The 21637-nt window shown below is 38.4% G+C and overlaps 1 protein-coding gene across 1 annotated transcript in view; it reads left to right on the top strand.

Moving 5' to 3' along the window:
* Window positions 1-21637, top strand: part of LOC126235210 (glycerol kinase-like) — a 197799-nt gene that overhangs the window by 125489 nt on the left and 50673 nt on the right. Inside the window, exon 8 of the mRNA XM_049943941.1 lies at window positions 6204-6409. Within this exon, the coding sequence (XP_049799898.1) occupies window positions 6204-6409 (206 nt within the window). The remainder of the gene's footprint in view (window positions 1-6203; window positions 6410-21637) is intronic.

The following is a 21637-nucleotide window of genomic DNA, read 5'->3' as shown; positions in this document are numbered from 1 at the left end:
AACAAATGGAAGTATATTTCAAAGTTGAAGTACTCAAGACTGTATGATTCTTGTGGGAAAAACATCTAAATTACAAATAGTCATCATGAAATTCTAATGCTGTATGGACTAAATGCATTGTCACAGTCAGCTGGAAATGGAAATGATCGTATGGCATCTTTGGCCTGGAGGCCCCTATTCAGGGAAGTTCGGCTGCCAAGTGCAAGTCTTATTTCATTTGACGCCACATTGGGTGACTTGTGCACTGGTGATGAGGGTGAAATGATGATGAGGACAACACAACCAGTCCCCGAGTGGAGAAAATCTCCAACCCCTCCAGGAATCGAACCCGGGCCTGCTTGCATGGGAGGCGAGCACATTACCACCCAGCTAAGCAGGCGGACACAGTCAGCTGTACTGGAATGATGCCAGTAATTTGAACAAGGCCACACAGAGATTGGTGATCCTGATTGGAAAGCAAGGTGATTGACATCAATGACAGATGAAAATGTCCAGACCGTTGGGCAACTGATTCACAGCAGTCGCATATTTTTGGCAATGAGGATGTACACACAGCAGTTCTCAAATGGCTCTCCATGACCAAATAGCTGATTTCTATCATCAAGGAACTGAATGACTGGTAGAACATTCTGACTGTTGTTTACAGAGACTTAGTGATTGTGTTTAAAAATAGTGTCATTTATGTGAGTCACCTTGAAGTGTAATGTAGCATTCTATAAAAGGTATCTGGTTTGCCACAATAATGTGTTACTTCCTTTATGAAAGCCCCTCACAAAAAGTTTTTTTTTTCTAAATGTGTCTGAAGAGTTATTTTGTGATTTTAAGAACAAAGCAGATATTCTAAAAAATATGAAGAGTTGCCATTCCCTACTAAAACAGTGAAAGTTAGAGCAGTCATAATGTCTTTGATTGTAGCAAATCAGCAAACTGAAGAAGATCATAAATTGGATTCAGCTCTGTCAATAGTAGTTGGCAATTGTTGTGACTTGAATGACACAGTGCAAGTTTCACTTTTTGTCTGATTTATTTCAACTGCATGTCTTAAAGAATAACTTTTAGGATTTTTGCCAAGCAAATGCTTTAACTGAGTGCTCCATATTCCACTGATTCAAATTGCCTCAGTGTCAACAAGAGAGACAGGAAATTCGACTGTCATCAGAAGTGGGTTTGTTGTTATTTCGAAAGAAAAAAGCTATTCACTAGATACTTACCATTACAGTCTTCACCAAGAAGCTCATTGTGTGCAGACAGTTACAGAAGAAATTTGCAAAGGTATGGAATTCTTGATGAAGATGGCCAATTACAGCTGAAGGTCTTAATCAATGTCAATTTAAAGAACTTTTAATTGAATTGGAGAATACATTGGTTACCAAGAGGAAACATTCTGAAAAGTTTTGCTTCCTGTATTTTTAATTGAGAAGGGTTTTACTACCCAGACCTAATAAATGATCAGTGGATCCAAAAATTTTATTTTATGGTAGATGTGTTGTTTCATGTAAATTATCTTAATCGTCAAGTACAGGGGACAGGAAAGAATTTTTCTAATGTTGAAATAAGTTTTTACATTTCAAAAATTCTTTTTCTTTTTGAACAAGATTTTGAAAGAGAAACTTCGATTCTCTTTCCGAAACTGTTGAAATGTTGCCAAGAAAATATTTCAGATATTGACATTAGTTTTTTAAAAGCATCATTTTTAAATATGAGGGAAGGTTTTCTAATCAGGTTTCAGGAATTCAGAAACAGCAAAGCAGCAATGGCCTTTATTTATAGAAAAGAGGCTCTTAATGCTACAGTACTAAAATTAATTTTTTCTCCCATAATATCAACATTAGTGATATTAAAATGCAATAGCTGAATTTAAAAAACAAAGAATTATGGGACTCAAACTTGGCAAATCTCTGTGATGATAAAGGAAAAGTGGAGACAAATAAATGTGAACTTAGATTGTAGTAGAAATGGTCTCCTTTGAATGACCTGGTGAGAGAAGATGTGTTGATTTTTGACATCTGTTATAGGATTCCTGACTCATATAGTCAGCTGTAAAAACTAGCATTTTCTGTTCTTTCCTTATTTGGATCTTCATATTCATGTGAACAATCATTTTTGAACATGAAGCTGATCAAGATTAAATTGAGAAGTTGTCTTATTGATGAGAACCTGGGATCATGTCTAATATTAAACAAAACAACATAGAAAACTGCCTTACCCAAACTTCCCAAGCCATTGTTCACATTAGCATTTGTCACTCACTGCCATGATTTAATTTTATCAATAAATAACACATTTTAAGTATGATATCAAGTTTTATCCAGTGTCTATATATAACTAAGACTTAGCATGTTAAGTACCATGTGTTAAATTAATTTTAGGGAGTGCTTGGAATGAATGAAGATGTAATGTCAAGTATTGAGAAAGGTATGTTGAGACCATTTGAACATATAGAGAAGATGAATGAAAGGAGATAAACATAGCAAGTATTTTTTTATTTTGTTTATTTATTCTTAATTGTTACAGCCTGTTTTCTGGGAAACTAACAAGGACTGTGACTCACTTTTTTGTGGTTAATAGAAAGTGTATAGATTAATTATTATTTCTTGGTACTAATAAATATTATGAAAAAAAGCCAAGTATACAGTATGAATATGGATTCGAAAGTTGCAAGGGGTTGATTTCAGTGAACATATCTCAATCAGATTGAGGGCTTTTTGGCAAAGTCTAGGCAGGGTAGGGTGGTAAGATATATTCACAATACTCTTAGATGGCAAACGATAGATGCGGCTTAGTACTGCACTGAACAACATTTTTAAAGCTGTTCTCTGAGATTAGCACTGGAAGTTCAGTTCATCATAATAATTGCAGTCTCACAGCTAGAATTAGTTCTTACAAAACTTTATAGGAATAACAGTCAGATTGTAGTATGTGGTGATTTTAAAAATAGTTTTCTTTAAAATAGCAACATTCAAACAATTGGAACGATTGTTGTCAACTTTCACCCTACTCCCGATGGTCTCATTTCCAACAGGAGTATATGGGCACAGCTAGACCTTGATCAATAATCTGTTCCTGTACCCCACAAATTAAATGACATAAAAACACAGGACATAATAAATTATCAGTCTCATCACTAGTAGAAAAACAATAAATGGTCACACGAAGGTTAAACATGTTAGAGTAATAAATGTGGTATCTACTAGCTTGTATTTAGAAACAGTTTACACCATGAGAAATTCAAACATTGTCTTGAACTTATTTCTCAAACATTTTGAGGCCTGCTTCCTCCAAGGACAGATTCAAATGAAATCATCCTGTTGTGGAAGGAAAGAGTAGATAACAGCTGTCATCAAAACATCATGTGCTAAAAAGAGAGATCTGTATATAGAACAAAGGACTAGTACAAACCTAGCAGTGAAACTACATTGCAAAAAATAACTGGAAAATTCTAACATGTGTAATCAGGAAGCCCAAACTTATTCCTATTTGTTTCACTTTTTATGATGTTCCATATGGTTTTTACTTTATTGTTCAGCTTATTAATTTTTTCTGCATAATGCATTTGCCCTGCTTAACAAGCAGGGACTTTGCAATCCACTGGTGGTGGTTCAGACAAGAATAACCAGAAAGTAGTAGCCTCAGATTTCAACAACTTTTTTCTCACTGTATCTGAAAGAAAAGGGAACCGTAATATACAGTCTCCCATAGAAGCCATAGAGCTACCAAATCACATGTAAATCACTCCAGATATAGCACTTCATTTCAAAAGCACAACTCCTAAAGAAAGTGAAAAAATCATAATGTTACTTAAAAGCTCAGAATCTTCTGGTTATGACAGAGTATCAAAAATGATTTTAAAATCATGTGCAGACTTAATCAGTCACATATTATCCTGTTTATGTAACCAGTCAGTGAAAACTGGGATATCTCCAGATAGACTGAAACATGCAATAGTGATGACCATACACAAAAATGGGGCGAGAAATGTTCTGTCCAATTATCAGCCCATCTCTTTGCTGTCAGTGTTCCGAAAGTCTTTCAGAGAGTAGTGTATAATAGGATTTATGACCATATGACACAAAATGACTTACTGACATCTACCAAATTTGGCTTTTGTAAGGGGTTCTTCACAGAGAGAGCTATCTTTAGCGTAACAGATGAAACTCTAGGTGAATTAAGTCTCAGAAGGTATCCAGTGGTATCTTTTGTGACCTTGCTAAAGCTTTTAACTGATGGTAACATTGTAGTTCTTTTGCAACGGGTTATAAATGAGGTATGATGTTATATGTGTGTTAGTGTTACATTTCAGATGTAACATTAGAAGTAAAACCATCTGTTATTTATTTCTCTTTCAGAGATTCTATAAGTGAACTCACCTGGAAGATGCCTTCAGTAATCTCATAGTCTTCCATGGTCAATTATCCTACAGCTAATGATGAATTTGATGAATATATGTTAAATAAAGTACATCACATTGTAGCAATTAATGTTTCATCTCTTCCTCTTTATTTACACTCAGTGTTATCTGTCTGATGATCAATACTGATGCAAGCAGCAGTCTAGATATTTGAAAAACAGTAGCAAATTATGCTAACCAGCCTCATCCCACATAGTTCACTTGTGACAGACTAATATTTTAATTCTCATAACTCTGATAGGCCAAGTAGACTGACTGACTAGAAATACGTGATGCAGAAGCATGTATTCACACAGTAACTTTCCATACGCCAAGTTAATGAACAATATTTTATGCATGATTCCAGTGCCACATCCTGACTGATATAGACTACTGGTTGCTAGATGCTGACTTCTTTACAAGGACATTCATATTTTAACTCCTTAATGTTGGTTGCATAAGTTTCTGTACGCCACATCCAGTTATAGGTGTGTGTAATATGAAAAATCACAATTTATGTTTAGAATGTTGACATAAAATTCAGGAAAATTAAAAGAAATAAAGACACAATGGGCAGTGACATAAGTTTCATTCACTAACAGCTGTATAACTATAAAATGGCCATAATGGAAGGTACTATTTCATAAGGATGATTTCTGTGTACACAGGGGTTCCAAAAGCTTGCCAAAAAGTTTTGGAAAATTGAATAATTAATAAAGTAATAACCTACTTCAGTGAAAGTTGTCATTTTTGGAATCGAGAAAGAGGGCTATGAAACTGTGGTACTGAAATTTAGAGGTGATCATAATTTAAGATTTGAACTTACCCTAAAATGAAAATTTTGAAATACAAATAACTTTTGAAACACAAAGTTTTTGAAAAAGTTAAATGTTCATAGAAAAGAGAAAAAAAAGGAAAAAAACAAATGATCTGTGCTAATTTCGAAATAAACAACTATTTGCTCATTGAAAAATTTCTCCTTCATGATGATGTTTGTATAAATAGTAAATTTTAACATTTCTTTGAAGAAAATGTTTCCATAAACATCAAATGTACTATTACAGTCAGTCGTCTGAAAACTATCCAGTGAATAATAAATTTTAATGAGAAAGAATATGAATAAGAAATTAGTTATTTTCTGTAATTATCGTATACATGCTATTAGCAAAAGGGTCTCCAATGAAGAAAAAAATGTATTGATGTCAAGTGTAGTATAAGAGCAAGTAGGATAGTCTTGATTTAATTTGTTGCATATGGTAGTAGGATCACACATCTTTTTGTCTGAGTTGTGTACATCCTTGACGGGTGTGATAGAAAAATGCCTAGGCAGTCATGCAAAGTCACACATTCCAGACATATTTGACAATATTGCACAAACTACTGGTCACAAATTAAAAAGGCTAACTCCAGTGGTAACAGAAGAGATTTTATCCTGACAGGGTCAGAAACGTAGGCATGGGAAATGACAAGGAATTGACATATATTGGTGTGAAGAATAAGAGAGTATTTTTGGCACTGACTACATTTTGCACCTCAATAATCCCATACTCTATTGTCCACTTATTATGACATATGGACATTACCGATTTGAGAGATAGACCGTATAAAGCTACACACTGTGTTGTGTATTGCCATTATTAACTTTTTTGTAGTTCATTGATACTTGGTTTCTAGGAGTGTCTATGAGTATTCTGAATCATTTTCAGTCTCAAAAGGTCAGTTTACAGTGTTTTCTGTTATGCAGCCAAAAATACTCCCGTCAGAATAATATACACAAATTATATATATGTACAAAACAGTAATTTATTGCCAACAGAATTCTTTGTGGGCTAACAGAGTTTACAACAAAGCAGCACATAGTTCGAGCATGCTTGGAAGCCGTATGTTACCAAGTGAGAGATATATTAGAAGCCGTGAGGAAGGATACAGGACTTACTTTAATAACTTTGAAAGCTAATGGAACAATGGCACAAAATGATCTACTCCTGCAGCTTCAGGCAGACATATGTGGAATTCCCGTTGGTATGTAGATAACTTTAAGTAAGTTTATTATTTTAATGATGAAACCCAAACAACTTCTATGCAGTACAATATGCAGTATGATTGATCAACTATTATTGAGGGCATCTTTGGATAAATAATTCAATAACATGTTCTGAATTTTTATCAGAATTTTATGGTCATAGTAGCTTTGTGTTGTGGTAATAAATAAGTTATGTTAATATGAGGCAACTCCTGCTTCCAACAGTGAGCCATCCTGCAACATTGCAGCATCACAAGCGATATAAAAATATGTCACTACTCATTAAGATGGAATTCAGGAACAAGTATACTATGTCATCACAGAAAAATAAGACTGCTAAGGAACTGTCTGTTGTGTGTTAGTGCTGGATTGTTGGTGTTTGAGCTGTGTCCTTACAGTGTGACAAGTTTCATCAGAATTGATGATTGTTATGTCAGTGAATGAATGGTGTACTGCAGACCAGACCTAATCTGCAGCATAAGAGTTGCCTCCTTTGTATTAGACCTTGCCTGTGACATTTTATGTTGGGGCCAAGAACTCATTTGTAGCAGACTGCTTATCTCCTGCCACTGAATTGATCTGTCTTGGCTGAATTTATCACACTATAAGGACACTGTCCAAGGCTAAAATTCTGTTATGTACCACAATGTACTTATGTCGGAAGGTGACAGCTCTGTACATGCCTCTTCACTAATCTGTGGCAGTGAAGTGAATGAGACTTAGTCTTCTTCTGGGCTCCCTGCAGTGCATAATTCAAGGTGATGAAAACAGTTCTCCAGTTTGCACTATGGTCATATTTAAGCATAAAACAGTTTTATTCATAGTTTCCTGTAGCAACAATTTGCATGGTTTAGTAACATGGAAAGTATAAGCAGACTGCTTTCAATTTCTCTTTCTCTCTCTTTCTTTCTCCTCCCCCCCTTTCCCCACCCTCCCAAAAGAAAATCCTTCCTCCTCAGATTACTTTTTGCTTTGATGCAATAACTAATAGGTCTATACTAATGCAGACAAGTCATTGCTTTGGTAGTATATGAATATGGTAGCCAGGAAACTAAAATGCTACTTGTATTTGTTTTGTAGCTGAGCAGTTCTGGAGGCATAAACTTTTTTTAGATGAATAAATATGAATGGAAATATTTGTGTTTTCTGAAACCGTCAAGTTTTCAAGCAGATGGAATTAGTTTGATTCTGCCTACAAGAAAAGGAATATGGAAACCTGAGGGGACAGGAAGTCATGGACAAACTTTATGATGTCAATAAGTTTGTCAGCATCAGGTTGATGATGTGGTTTCAGCTGGGTTAAAGAAAGACTGGATGATAAGTTTACCTTGACTTAGCTTTAACTGTTCATAAGTTGCTATGTTTTTGCCTTACACTAATTCATTTTGTTTTTGTTTTTAATTATCTTCGTTCTACTCATATAAGACCATTTTGATGTAAATATTCATGAAAGAAGTTTATCAGGCAGACTAACTATGACATACAGAATGGTTAAGTCATTAAATATAACAGACGAAGACATTTTAATGTCATTATTAGAGGAAAATTTTAATGAATTTAGTGTGGTGTGCAAAATTCCAGTATGTATGTTGCAACATTGCTATTTACATGACATTCCTCTTTCCTTTCCTTTAATATTTGATTATTATGCTGTGTAATTTATTCAGATATTGTTCATGTTCATTCATTAAGAACTTAAGATATTTACTTTCTGTAACCCTTTTCATTATTATGAGTTGTAATGGCACAATTGTCTTTAAACTTCAGTGTCTGTATCACAAAGATTTGAAATGGAACTGTTGTGTTAGTTTATTTAAGCTAAACATAGCACCGCATGGATGTTTTCCTTGTGTTACCATCTGCAAGAACTAAGTTGTCATTTGAAGATAACTCTAACTGAACTTTCACATTATGGAGTAGATCATTAACACAGAACATCACATCACCACATAGAGAAGGTGTTGAGAACAGACAGACAACACTTGGTAATGATGTGGAACGTGTCAAGTTAATAAAAGGTGTGAATACAAGATATTACATTACACAAAATATTACACGATACTTAATATTAAATTTTTTGTGTGTGTGTGTGTGTGGGGGGGGGGGGGCGATTACCCACTTCCTATATCCAAAAATTCATCTAATGAGTAGTACGTTTAAATGTAGATTAAGCTGTCTCACAGAACCGTTCCTCAGATTTAAAAATTTTAAATCCTTACCGTATTTCTATGTACATCCTGCAGGTAGTCATATTTGTGTAACTATGAGGGATGTTCAATAAGTAATACAACTTTTTTTTTCTTGGCCAGTTTGGGTTGAAAAAATGCAAAATTCATTGTGGGATGTCATGGAATATTCCTGCTTCAGCCCCTATAGTTTCATGAAATTCTGATAGCTGGTGGCGATATAAGTAGCCTTCAAAATGGTGTCTGTAACAGGGGTATGCTCCAAGCAGAGGGCTGTCACTGAGTTCCTTTTGACGGAAAACCATGTCCTTGCAAATATTCAGAAGCAGTTGCAGAATATCTGCAGAGACCTGGCAGTGAACTAAAGTGTGGTGAATCATTGGGAAAGATGTTTGTCATCCTCGCAACAAGGCTGCGCAAACCTGTCTGATCTCTTGCATGCCAACCAGCCACACAGAGCTGTGACTCCTGCAAAGTTGGAATGTGCGAACATGCTCATTTGAGGTGATCAGTGGATCACAATCAGATACCTCACTGCTCAACTGGATGCCTTCATTGGTAGTGCTGACACACTTGTCCACCAGCTGGGGTATTCAAAGGTGTGTGCACACTGGTTCCTCACCACATAACAGAATGTCATAAATAGTGACAAAGGACTATTCGTGCAGAACTTCCTGCATGTTAAAGGCTGACCATACAATTTTTTGTCAAACATCATCACAGATGATTAAAAATGGGTTCACTTTGAACTGAAAACAAAACGACACTCCATGGAGTGGCACCACACTGTCTTTCCTCCAAAGAAAAAGTTCAAAGCTGCCCCCACAGCTGATAGAGTCATGGTGGTGGTCTTCTAGGACCCTGAAGAGGTTATTCTGTTTCATGTCTTCCCTCAAGGTGGAACGATCAACTATAAAGTGTACTGTGCTACCCTCAGGTAACCAAAGAAATGGGTTCAGTGTGTTCATTGCCAAAAAAATGCAAATGAACTTCTCATTCTCCATGACAACACAAGGCCTTACACAAGTCTGCACACCACAGAGATGCTCACATAACTTCATTGGACTGTTCTCCATTACCCACCCTACAGCCTAGATCTCGTACCTTCTGACTTCCATCTGTTTGGCCCAATGAAGGATGCACTACTCAGTAAGCAGCATGTGGATGATGGGGATAATGGAATAATATGGTGTATTGGAATCCTGAATAAACCTACTTTCAGAAAAAAAATGTGTTGCATTACTTACTGAACACCCTACATAATTCCTGAACATAATATAATGAACAGCAATGTTCATAATTACAAAAAACAGGAAAGGGAAAACTTTCACAGAATTATAAGTAGTAAAAGGGCTGTACACTGCAGTCCACATACAATAGGAACACTTTTTTACAACAGACTACCATCTTTTCTTAAGTGAACTAATTTAAATAACTTAAATAATAATAACTGAAGCATTTATCAACAGATAAATGCTGTTTTTAGTTTGTTTATTATTCATCTTTATTCATCCAAAGATCATCTCACGATGATGTAGGATTTGTCTAGATAATACAATGCAAATCATTAGGTCAAGATATACAACACACAGAATACAGAACATGCTTTATGAGGCTGGAGAGGTAGCCTGTGGGGATAGGATAGGTGGTCAGCCAGACCCGTCCTGGCATTTGCCTTAGCAATCCAGGAAAACCACAGAAAACTGAATTCGAAATGGTTGGACAGAGTAACTCCATCATCCTATATATGAGATCAGTGTTTTAACAGCTGCACTGGCTCACTGGATAAGTCCTTATTGTATAATGTTCTTTGTTTTACACACAATTTGTTCCAGCTAACCTGCAAATAAAACATAGTTTTGTTCTTAATTGCTGTATACACCGAGGACACCTGCCGATAACTCATGGTCTGTGAAGATGTGCTGAGCCCCTTGCACCAACTCCAGGTTCCATATGCAACTGTGTGCTTGACATATTATTTCAGATTCAGATTCTTTATTGGTCATTCAGCATTATTACATGCAACAGACTTCGTCAGTTCACTTAATCTATTAATTTAACAAAATAAATTTTTTCATATTTAAGTTGATATTGGGAGATTTCTAAAAATTCTTCAAATGAATAGAATGGATTAGTTAACAAGAAGTTATGTACATTTTCTTTAAATAATTTGTCAGGCTTGATTGACGCATTTTTAGACAATTTGTTATATATTTTAATTGCCATATACTTATGACTATTGTTAGTTTTAGCTAATATATTTTGTGGCAACAGCAGAGAAGTACAGGTTCTTGTATAGTAGTCATGCCTTTGATTTGTTACACTTAAATTAGGTAGTTCAGCAAGTATGCAGTTAACACTGTCAAGAATATATAAATTAATAACTGTTAAAATTCTATATTTAATGAACTCTGATTGCTTTCTTCCGAATCACCATAATTTCATTTATTTTTCTGCTGTTTCCCCAGAGTATTAACCCATACCTTAAAACAGTTTGAAAAAAGGCAAAGTACGCTGTCCTTACATACTCAAATGTCACACAACGCATCAGTCTCTTCAACAAATATATAACTCCTGACAACCTAACCACTATGTGAACAACGTGAGTGTTCCATGTTAGACTGTTGTCAAGTATGATACCCAAAAACATTGCCTTTTGTTTTTCTATTTTTGTAGTTTTTGATAGACTGAACCACATATTCTGGGTCTTTTCCTCATTTAATAGTCCTTATGAATGCAGTAAACCATAATCAAGGATTGAAATGTGACCAGGTGCTGTAGTTATCCCCTTTCATTGCTATCTGCTACTCTTAGTCCTCTAATCTTTAATTTTGTAGTGTGTGTTACTTTTCAAGAATGTTTTAGCTGCCTTTTTAAGCAGAGGTGTTTGAGTAATCTTTTTCGTTTTCTTTGGAAATTTATTATACAACTTTATCAGCTGATATAAAACATTGTTATGAGTTTTTTTATTTGCTTTTCTGGGTAAACGTAGCTTCATACTGGCTCATGTTCTGTGATTATGTATAAAAGGATGCCAAAGTGCTCCTTACACTGAGCCCAACTACTGCTTCTTATGGCCCTTTCCTGCAGTTTAACAACTGTGTCCATGTTTTGTGTCTTCGATCCCCAGAAAAGAACTCAACAGGTAAGAACTGAGAGTATGTAGGCATAGTATGTCACCTCAAGACTTTGGCTGGTACAAGCTGATGCTAACACCCTAAGAGAATAACATGCTGATGACATTCTTTTTGCCAGTATCTTTGTATGTTCATTCCACATTAGCTGACAATCACAGTTCATTCCAGCAAACATTGTGTTTGCTAGATAATCTATAGATGTATCGTTTATATTTAAAGTGACAGAGATGATTCCCCTCTTTATGCTGAAGACATACTGTTTATTTTCTGTATGTTCAATGTTAATTTATTACATGCTGCCGAACTGTAAACATCCTTAAGGGTCTCATTTGTCTCTAACAGGAGTTCTGATGTTTTATCAGTGACTATGATATTGCTGTCATCAGCGAAGTGGACTTTTTCCTCCATGTCTTAACATTTTATATTATGTCCTCCATGTCTTATATTTTATGTTAAGAACAGAATTGGACCGAATACACTAACCTGTTTATATATTTCTTGCCTGACAATTGTTCTACTAAAAATTTATCACCAGCAGGTGTGTGAATGATCTCCAACTTTTGCACCCTGCTTTCCAAGTAAGACTGGCACCACTCATTTGTTGTTCCTGTTATATCTAGCGCTTTTAGCTTCCTCAATAGTAGTAGTAAGTGCTGAAAGCCTTGAAGAAGTCTGCGAAAATGCCTGTAACACAATCATTACTTTCAAGAACTTCACAATGGCCAATATTATACTTCTTCCACTTCTGAAATCAAACTGTGCTTTGTTAAATAAGTTGTACCTAACTCATGTAACCTGTCAGTCTCTCTTTCATGATTGCATCAATTATTTTTGAGAATGAAGACAGCACTGAAACTGACCTGTAGGCTTCATTGCTTTCTGCATTACCTTTCTCTAGTGAGGGCATCTCTTGTGCATGCTTTATGTATGCCAGCAAAACAGATTACTGAAAGACTAATTCATTATATTTGTTAATAGAGCTTATTTGCTATCTATGCTTTCCTTCAGAACACAGACAGCTAAAATATGACATCACACCCAGGGAAGATGTCAAGAATGGAGGGATGCAGGTGGTTCGCAGCTGTCAATGTGTCTTCAATTACCACCACAGGTTCCATGCAAGTGTGGGTGTATGTCTCCCATACCTAATACTGCTCCCATTAGCCTGTGTCCATGGTGTGCTGCATGTTTTGAGCTGCTGTTCGCTTTCATGATGGCATTTATGGAGACGACCATTAACCCTTGTGTAGCAAAAATGTGATTCATCCAAAGAGCCGATTGACAGTCAAATCCCAATTGTCCTGTGCCCACTACAGTTGTAATTGACGATTTGATTGGGTCAACATGTGAAACTTACAGGGGTGGTCTGCTGCGGAGCTCCATGTTTAACAGTGTACAATGAACGGTGTGATCTGAAACAGTTGAGCATGCACCAGCATAGTGCTCTTTCAGCAGAGATGCCGGATCACTATCTATCCTACTTTACAGTGCAGACAAGCCTTTGAAACACACATTGAGTGTACAGGCATGGATGTCCAACCATTTAGTGCCTAGTGGTAGTTTCACTGTCCTTCTATCTCTTTTCATAGATGCTCTTGAAAGTATCATATGAGCATTCGACCAGATTCACTGTTTATGAGATACTCATTTACAGGCTCTGTGTAGTAATAATCCACCCTTTGTCAAAGTCACTTATCTCAATGGATTTCCCAATTTGTAGCCATTCCTTCACTAGGGTGATTCCCTATTTATGTCTGCTCTGTTTACATACGTTTGTCATCACATCACGTGCCACAATGTCACCAGGCAGCATCCAATGTCACATTGGGCAGTGGTCATAATCTTTTGGGTCATCAGTGTAATAATTCACAACATTTGCTAATTATTATGGACTTTCACTTATTCTATCCTCATCTTTCATTTGCATGTTGTTATTATTGAGTCAGTATTTTCCAGTTTCTTGTTTTATACTATTCCACACCACCTTCCTTTAGTTTCCTGCATTATATATTTTTTGTTATTTAATGATTTGTTTTCTTTCTGCAGCAAGCAGTATCTTCTCATACATTTTTTATTCCTGTGATAGTGCTGTAGGAACTGTGAATTAGTGCAGCCCTTTTGTGAATAACTGAGAAATTTAAGTGTCTGTGAGAACTTTCTAATGCCCACAGTTAGTCATCTATTTTCCATAGCTACTATAGCAGAAATAGCAAATTTTGGAAATATCTTCTCAAAAATTAATTTAAAAAATGTGTGGAATTTAGATAACTTAGCATCTACATTACTTTCCATATACAGTTCAACCCAGGTTTAATTTGGGAGTGTCCTATAAAAAGTTTGTATCATATGATCTGAGGAAATCCTTTTGTAGGACTGAAGTTCTGCAGGTTTCACCAAGCCTGTTGTTAGCTTTATTATCTGATAGTGATGATCCAAAATGTCGCGATCTCTGACAAATACTTTACAATTTTCCCCGTCAGTATCCATAAGTACATGGTCTACAATTGAAGCTGAATCGTTTTGAAACCTTCTTAGCAGTGTTTAGCATTTGTTTCCCACCACAAGTGCTCAAAATGTTTAAGAAGTTATTATTAGTTTCACCTTGAACACCTGTGTGTCCACATATTATTATGTTAGTTCTGGGGGCTGAGAATCTTTCCTTGACTTCAGCTAATTGCTGAAGAAAATGTCTCTACTACTACTAGGTGAGCAATAAATGCACAGATGATTAACTTCTTATAGACATCTAGCTCTGTTATTTCAATGGCTGCCAATTCAAAATTTTTACCTACACTGTAGTCAGATCCTATCTAACTTCAAAATGTATCTTATCTAACTTCAAAATGTGCATTATTCCTGATATATCAAAAATATTATTTGTACTCATCATACAAGGGACTCATTGAGTTGCATACAGAGCAGACAGGCACAATGAATAGACTGCTTCATATAGGCTTTCACTTAAAGCCCTCTTCAAAAAAGAGGAAGGCATACACTTTCACACAAGCAAGCACACATCACACAGACATGACCACTACTTCCAGCCACTCTGGCCAGACTGCAACAGAAAATCATTGAACAAGAGCAATAGTCTGAAGCAGGGTGGGGAAGGGGCAGGGATAGCAGGGTATGACCGGGGGGGTTATTACTGCTTGACAGAGTACACTGAAACAAGAGGTGGCAGTACATGGATGATGCCCACAGTTTTGGGAGACAAGAAAAAAAATGAGGAGTTGGAAGGAGAGGAGCAGAGAAGGAGAAAAGACCTGTGGATCCACCAGCAGAGGACAGCACACAGTGAGGGTGAGGGGAGGTGAATTGTGAGGAGATTACAGGAAGGGCAGGGTGGAAACAGTTGGATGGAAGGTGTGGGGACGATAGGCTACCATATGTTGAGGTCAGGATAATTTCGGGAGCAGATAATGTCTTGTAAGTATAACTCCCATCTGTGCAGTTCAGAAAAGCAGGTGTTGGAGGGGACAACGCAGGTTGACAACATTGTGAAGCAGACATTAAAATAAAGCATGTTATGTACAGGTGCATGTTGTGCTACAGGGTGGTCCACTTGACTTCTGGACACAGTTTGGTGGTAGCTGTTCATCCTGGTGGACAGCTGGTAGGTAGTCATACCAATATAAAATGCTGAACAATAATTTCAGCAGAGCTTGTATCTAATATGGCTGCTTTCACAGGTGGCCTGGCCTCTGATGCCCTGAAATTAGGGACATCCTCACACCCGTCTTAAAGTGGTGCTCCATTGCCCATCCAACCTTCACAGTATTCTAATCTGTACTTATGCCACTCCCAATTTCAATCCCTTGCCAGAGGGCTCATACTGCTGTGGAAGACCTGGTGCAAAACCTGCCCAATCCATCCACTGAGCACTTTCTATTCCAGTCCTGTCACTGGCTTATCCTACCCTATCAGAGGCTGGGCCTTTTGTGAAAGCAGCCATATTATATACCAGCAATATTGTAATCAGTGTTCAGCTTTTTATATTGGTACGACTACCATCCATCTATCCATTAGGATGAATGGCCTCCGCCAAACTGTGGTGAAGAGCAAAGTGGACCACCCTGTGTCACAACATGCAACTGAACATATCATGCCTGATTTTAAAGGCTGCTTCACAGTGCAATCAATCTGGATCCTCCCCTCCACCACCAGCTTTTCTGAACTACACAGACAGGAGTTACCCTTACAACACATTCTCTGCTCTCAAAATCATCCTGTCAACCTAACAATAACCTACTGTCCCAACCTCCTCCACCCAACTGTTCCCCCCCTTCCCCCTCTCCCCCACAATTCACCTACCCTCACCGTCATTGTGTGCTACTTTCTTCCTGTGCATCCACCAGTCTTTTGCCTTCTCTACTCCTCTCTGTTCCACTCCTGTTTCTTCCCCCTCTTTCCCCTCCCCCACTGGCATTTGATGCTGCATGTGTGAGCTCTATCCTGCACCTCTAGAACCTGCATGCTCTGCTAGGCATTGCTAATTCCTTTTTCCCCTCCGTACCCTGATATCCCTCCCTGTTCATGACCTGCTTTGAATTGTTGCACCTGTTGAATGTGTTTCTGTTGCAGTCTGGCCAGAGTGGCTGGAGATAGTGGTCATGTGTGTGTGAAGTGTACTTGCTTGTGAGAGTGGGTGTGCATTATCCTTTTCTGAAGACTGATTTGAACCATAATCTTATATGTAACAGGCTTTTCATTGTGTCTGCCTGCAACTTATTGTGTCATCTTTATGGTAAGTAGCAATCTATCCTTTTCATAATAATGATGATATTCCAAACTGGACTTTCTGTTGTTTTATTATCCCTGATAAAGATACACGATCCTTCACCATTTAAAGTAGATTTACAGTAGTGACCTGCACATCCACACAAAGATAGCACTATATGCTGCAACTATCATCTCTACACCAGTACTCTGTAATGCATACTACCATGCTGATCAAACACTGTAATTCAACTTGAAGCTACTGTACTTTATTTTTAATGCTCTGAACATTTGAATGAATAACAGATAATTCTGAGCAAATTTCCATGGTGCCTGTACACTCTGTGTGGTAATTCTATTTATCCACATTCATGGTGCAGAGGTCTCTAAGCTGGTTGATATACTTTTAAGAGAGCGGAGCCTGATGTTATGGTTTTTTCCTAAAAAGAGGCCTTGTTCTCATACCCATGACAATGGGTATTTGACAATGTGGGGCCCCACACTAATCATCTCCACCAATCTTTATTTTCCAACTCTTTTGAGTTGACAAAAGCCTTATCTCCCAACAGTTCCACTGGCACCAGTGCAATGTGTGCCTCGTGCCTTACAACAGTGCCAAGACAAGACCAATCGTATCACCGGAACACCTCTACTACGCTCAACTTGGTGCGACCAGTAAGGGAAACTGCCTCATTCAGAAAACTACCCATGCTGTGTTCCCTGTTCCTATCCAAGGTGTTCCCTGCCCCACTCACTGAAACCACCTAATCATCTTCTCTGAAAGCCTTATGTAAAGGCCCAAAATCCTCAATCACCTGATCCAGTCCAGCACTTGCTGGTGACTTGATACTCATGCTCAAACTTCCCCTGTAATTGAAGGCTTACACCTCTGCCATTACTGTTACATGGCAGATGGCAGCAGTACTTCCTTGTTGCTAACATTAGTGTTAGGTTGCGGCGGTGCTCACCTTCTTTGTTGCTTCATTTGTTGTCCTCGGTGTCGATGAACTGGCTGAAAAAATAGGGGGTGGAAGTGCATTACTGTCTACTGTTAATGATGTATTCAATAGGTGCACATTTGAGTTTCACAGTCGTTTACTTTCACTTTTCATGACCCCCCCCCCCCCCCCCCCCCCCCACAGACACATTTAATATGGCCAGTGCACTACTGTTTAACTTTCATTAAGCCTCATTAATACACTCCTGGAAATGGAAAAAAGAACACATTGACACCGGTGTGTCAGACCCACCATACTTGCTCCGGACACTGCGAGAGGGCTGTACAAGCAATGATCACACGCACGGCACAGCGGACACACCAGGAACCGCGGTGTTGGCTGTCGAATGGCGCTAGCTGCGCAGCATTTGTACACCACCGCCGTCAGTGTCAGCCAGTTTGCCATGGCATACGGAGCTCCATCGCAGTCTTTAACAGTGGTAGCATGCCGCGACAGCGTGGACGTGAACCGTATGTGCAGTTGACGGACTTTGAGCGAGGGCGTATAGTGGGCATGCGGGAGGCCGGGTGGACGTACCGCCGAATTGCTCAACACGTGGGGCGTGAGGTCTCCACAGTACATCGATGTTGTCACCAGTGGTCGGCGGAAGGTGCACGTGCCCGTCGACCTGCGACCGGACCGCAGCGACGCACGGATGCACGCCAAGACCGTAGGATCCTATGCAGTGCCGTAGGGGACCGCACCGCCATTTCCCAGCAAATTAGGGACACTGTTGCTCCTGGGGTATCGGCGAGGACCATTCGCAACCGTCTCCATGAAGCTGGGCTACGGTCCCGCACACCGTTAGGCCGTCTTCCGCTCACGCCCCAACATCGTGCAGCCCGCCTCCAGTGGTGTCGCGACAGGCGTGAATGGAGGGACGAATGGAGACGTGTCGTCTTCAGCGATGAGAGTCGCTTCTGCCTTGGTGCCAATGATGGTCGTATGCGTGTTTGGCGCCGTGCAGGTGAGCGCCACAATCAGGACTGCATACGATCGAGGCACACAGGGCCAACACCCGGCATCATGGTGTGGGGAGCGATCTCCTACACTGGCCGTACACCACTGGTGATCGTCGAGGGGACACTGAATAGTGCACGGTACATCCAAACCATCATCGAACCCATTGTTCTACCATTCCTAGACCGGCAAGGGAACTTGCTTTTCCAACAGGACAATGCACGTCCGCATGTATCCCGTGCCACCCAACGTGCTCTAGAAGGTGTAAGTCAACTACCCTGGCCAGCAAGATCTCCGGATCTGTCCCCCATTGAGCATGTTTGGGACTGGATGAAGCGTCGTCTCACGCGGTCTGCACGTCCAGCACGAATGCTGGTCCAACTGAGGCGCCAGGTGGAAATGGCATGGCAAGCCGTTCCACAGGACTACATCCAGCATCTCTACGATCGTCTCCATGGGAGAATAGCAGCCTGCATTGCTGCGAAAGGTGGATATACACTGTACTAGTGCCGACATTGTGCATGCTCTGTTGCCTGTGTCTATGTGCCTGTGGTTCTGTCAGTGTGATCATGTGATGTATCTGACCCCAGGAATGTGTCAATAAAGTTTCCCCTTCCTGGGACAATGAATTCACAGTGTTCTTATTTCAATTTCCAGGAGTGTAGTTTTCTGGCAAACATCCACATACTGTCACCATAGTTTACTGTTGAATATCTACGAGCAGTAAAAACCTAACCACAAAGCTCACAGTTCTTGAAGAATAGAACAGTATGTATGGAGCAGTAATTGTTTTAACACACGGCCTAATTTTGAACACTTATTTCACAGTTGAAGCACTGTTGTTGTTCTAACCAACACAGGTTTCTCATCCAAAACTTGGCCGTGGATGGACTGTCTCATGTCCAAAATTTGGGCCCTTACATATCCTCACAATAGTAGGTGCCGAAACTACACATTGTTCGAAGTTAAATTTACAGAAATTACAATTAAAACTTAACTCATTAAATTAACTTAATACCTCACAAGATTCCGTCTTTTTAACAGTTTTTTCTTCTGCAAGAGTTGGGACAAATTATTTGTATAAATCATGAAATGAACATATATAGTTACGCAAACAGTGCCGGTACCTTTGACAAACCTGTTAATTACTTTGGAATTAATTAAGGGCTGTCTATGCTAACGTTTTTTCAAAGAACCAAATAAATATTTAAAGAATGCTATTGTTCCATCTCCCAAATGTTTATAATTAGTACAGACTATATTTGTTTATAAGTCAACAATAGACTTTAAGTTATGAAACAATTACTGATGTTGCCCTATAATGAAAGTATTAACTAGGAATAGTGAACATAAATTAAAAAATCAATTACTTTCATAAAACTAAGCACAAAATTAGATCTTTTGTTATATTCTTTTCAAGATAAATTAGAAAATCAATTACATAAAATTAAAAGCACAAAATTAGATCTGTTGTTATATTCTTTAAAACTGAGGGCCAATCTTTCCCTTTTATGAAAATGCAGATTACATTTACGTATCTTAATGGTAATTAGTTAAAATTGGAAAAAAAAGGAATTTAAGGAGGCAGATGGCAAAACAAGAGAGGAAGTAAAATATATCCAAAAATGTAAATGTTGTATGACTAGGGCATCCCGTCAGGTGGACCATTCGTCAGGTGCAAGTATTCCGATATGACGCCACTTCAGCGACTTGAACGTCAATGGGGATGAAATGGTAATGATTAGGACAACACAACACCCAGTCCCCGAGTGGAGAAAATCTCCAACTCAGCCGGGAATCGAACCCGGGTCCTTAGGATTGACATTCTGTCAAGATGGTGAAGAAGTAGAATGTGTGTGGCAGACTCTACCCGCGATTACAAAGGTTAGGAATCTAACCTTTGTAATCACAGGTAGAGTCTGCTGCGCATGTCCTACTTCTTCACCTTCTTGAGGCTCCTCTCCCTCAACTCTGGTAGCTGAAACCTGTTGCTGATAGACACAACAGAACTGCATACTAGCCGTCCTACCGTCTGCCAGTTCTCCCCTCCACCACCCTCCTCTCACCACTACCTTCCCCCATCCTTCCCACCTCTCTCCTAGCTTCATCCAACTGTGTCTAAAGGGCACAGATCTTCCTTCCTGCTCATCTATTAATTTATTCCTGCTGCGTATTTTGCAGTTCCAGGAGAGGACCTCAACAATCACGTGAAGGTCCTTCCTGCCACATTCCCTCCTATCAAACCATTTACTACTGCTTCCACAATACATCCTGCTACTTGCTCTCTTAGAACACCTCACACTGTTTCCACTCATGATCAGATAATGTCTATAGCAATGAAGAAAAAAAGTTTAAATATGAAAGACTAAAGAAATATTATGAAATCATTATGTTTATTTTACTATAAAAAGAATGCAGCCCCTTCTAATGCAGTAAATTGGTTACTACCACAATTAAGTGAAGTCAGATGCAGTGTTGTTCTAGAAGTCAGGCAATGTAAATGAATATTTGTCAGATGTCACACATGATAGAAATTTAAAATAGCTCAAGATATTTCTGAAACCTAATGTAGAGATTCCAAATTGTCCATCATGTAACAGGAAAAAAGGCACTAGTGTGGCTATTGACAACAAAAGGTATTTATAAAAATATGTGTGAATGTACGTAGCTTATCACAAGAGTTGATTTCAACACCCAAACAAAAGAGGTACCTATAAAACAACAATTATAAATTCAATGAAGAGGCATACACACAATATAATATGAATGGTATTCAAAATGCAAAAACAGACTAATAAGAACAAAAATACAATCAAGAAATACTGTACTTGGCTGCTGTCTTGTTATTCAATAGAATATTTGAAATTGTAATGGCTCACTGTAACATTGTTAGTGTGTGTAACCATAAACTTGTTTTTGTAACAGAAAACTGATTCTTTTTTATCTTTAATGTTTTCATCAATGTATGCATGTATGTTTTCCTGTGGGAGAGGTACAATTAGTACAAACTGGTATATCAGTGTACATGCCAAATAAAGCTCTGACAGTGTCTGAAAAGTGATTGTTAATGGAAAGCAAATGGTAGTGGCCATGTGTGTGTAATGCATACATGAATGTGTGCTTGTGTTTTTCTACATTTGAGAAAGGACTTTGTCCAGTAGCTTAATTTACTTTTAAATGCACTTTATATATGTGTGTCTTTAACCTAGAATGTGAATAGATAAAAA

Source organism: Schistocerca nitens, chromosome 2 (genome assembly GCF_023898315.1).
Source record: "Schistocerca nitens isolate TAMUIC-IGC-003100 chromosome 2, iqSchNite1.1, whole genome shotgun sequence".
Lineage (NCBI taxonomy): Eukaryota > Metazoa > Arthropoda > Insecta > Orthoptera > Acrididae > Schistocerca > Schistocerca nitens.
Note: the sequence above shows the minus strand (reverse complement) of the source record. Positions and strands in the feature narration are given on the sequence as shown.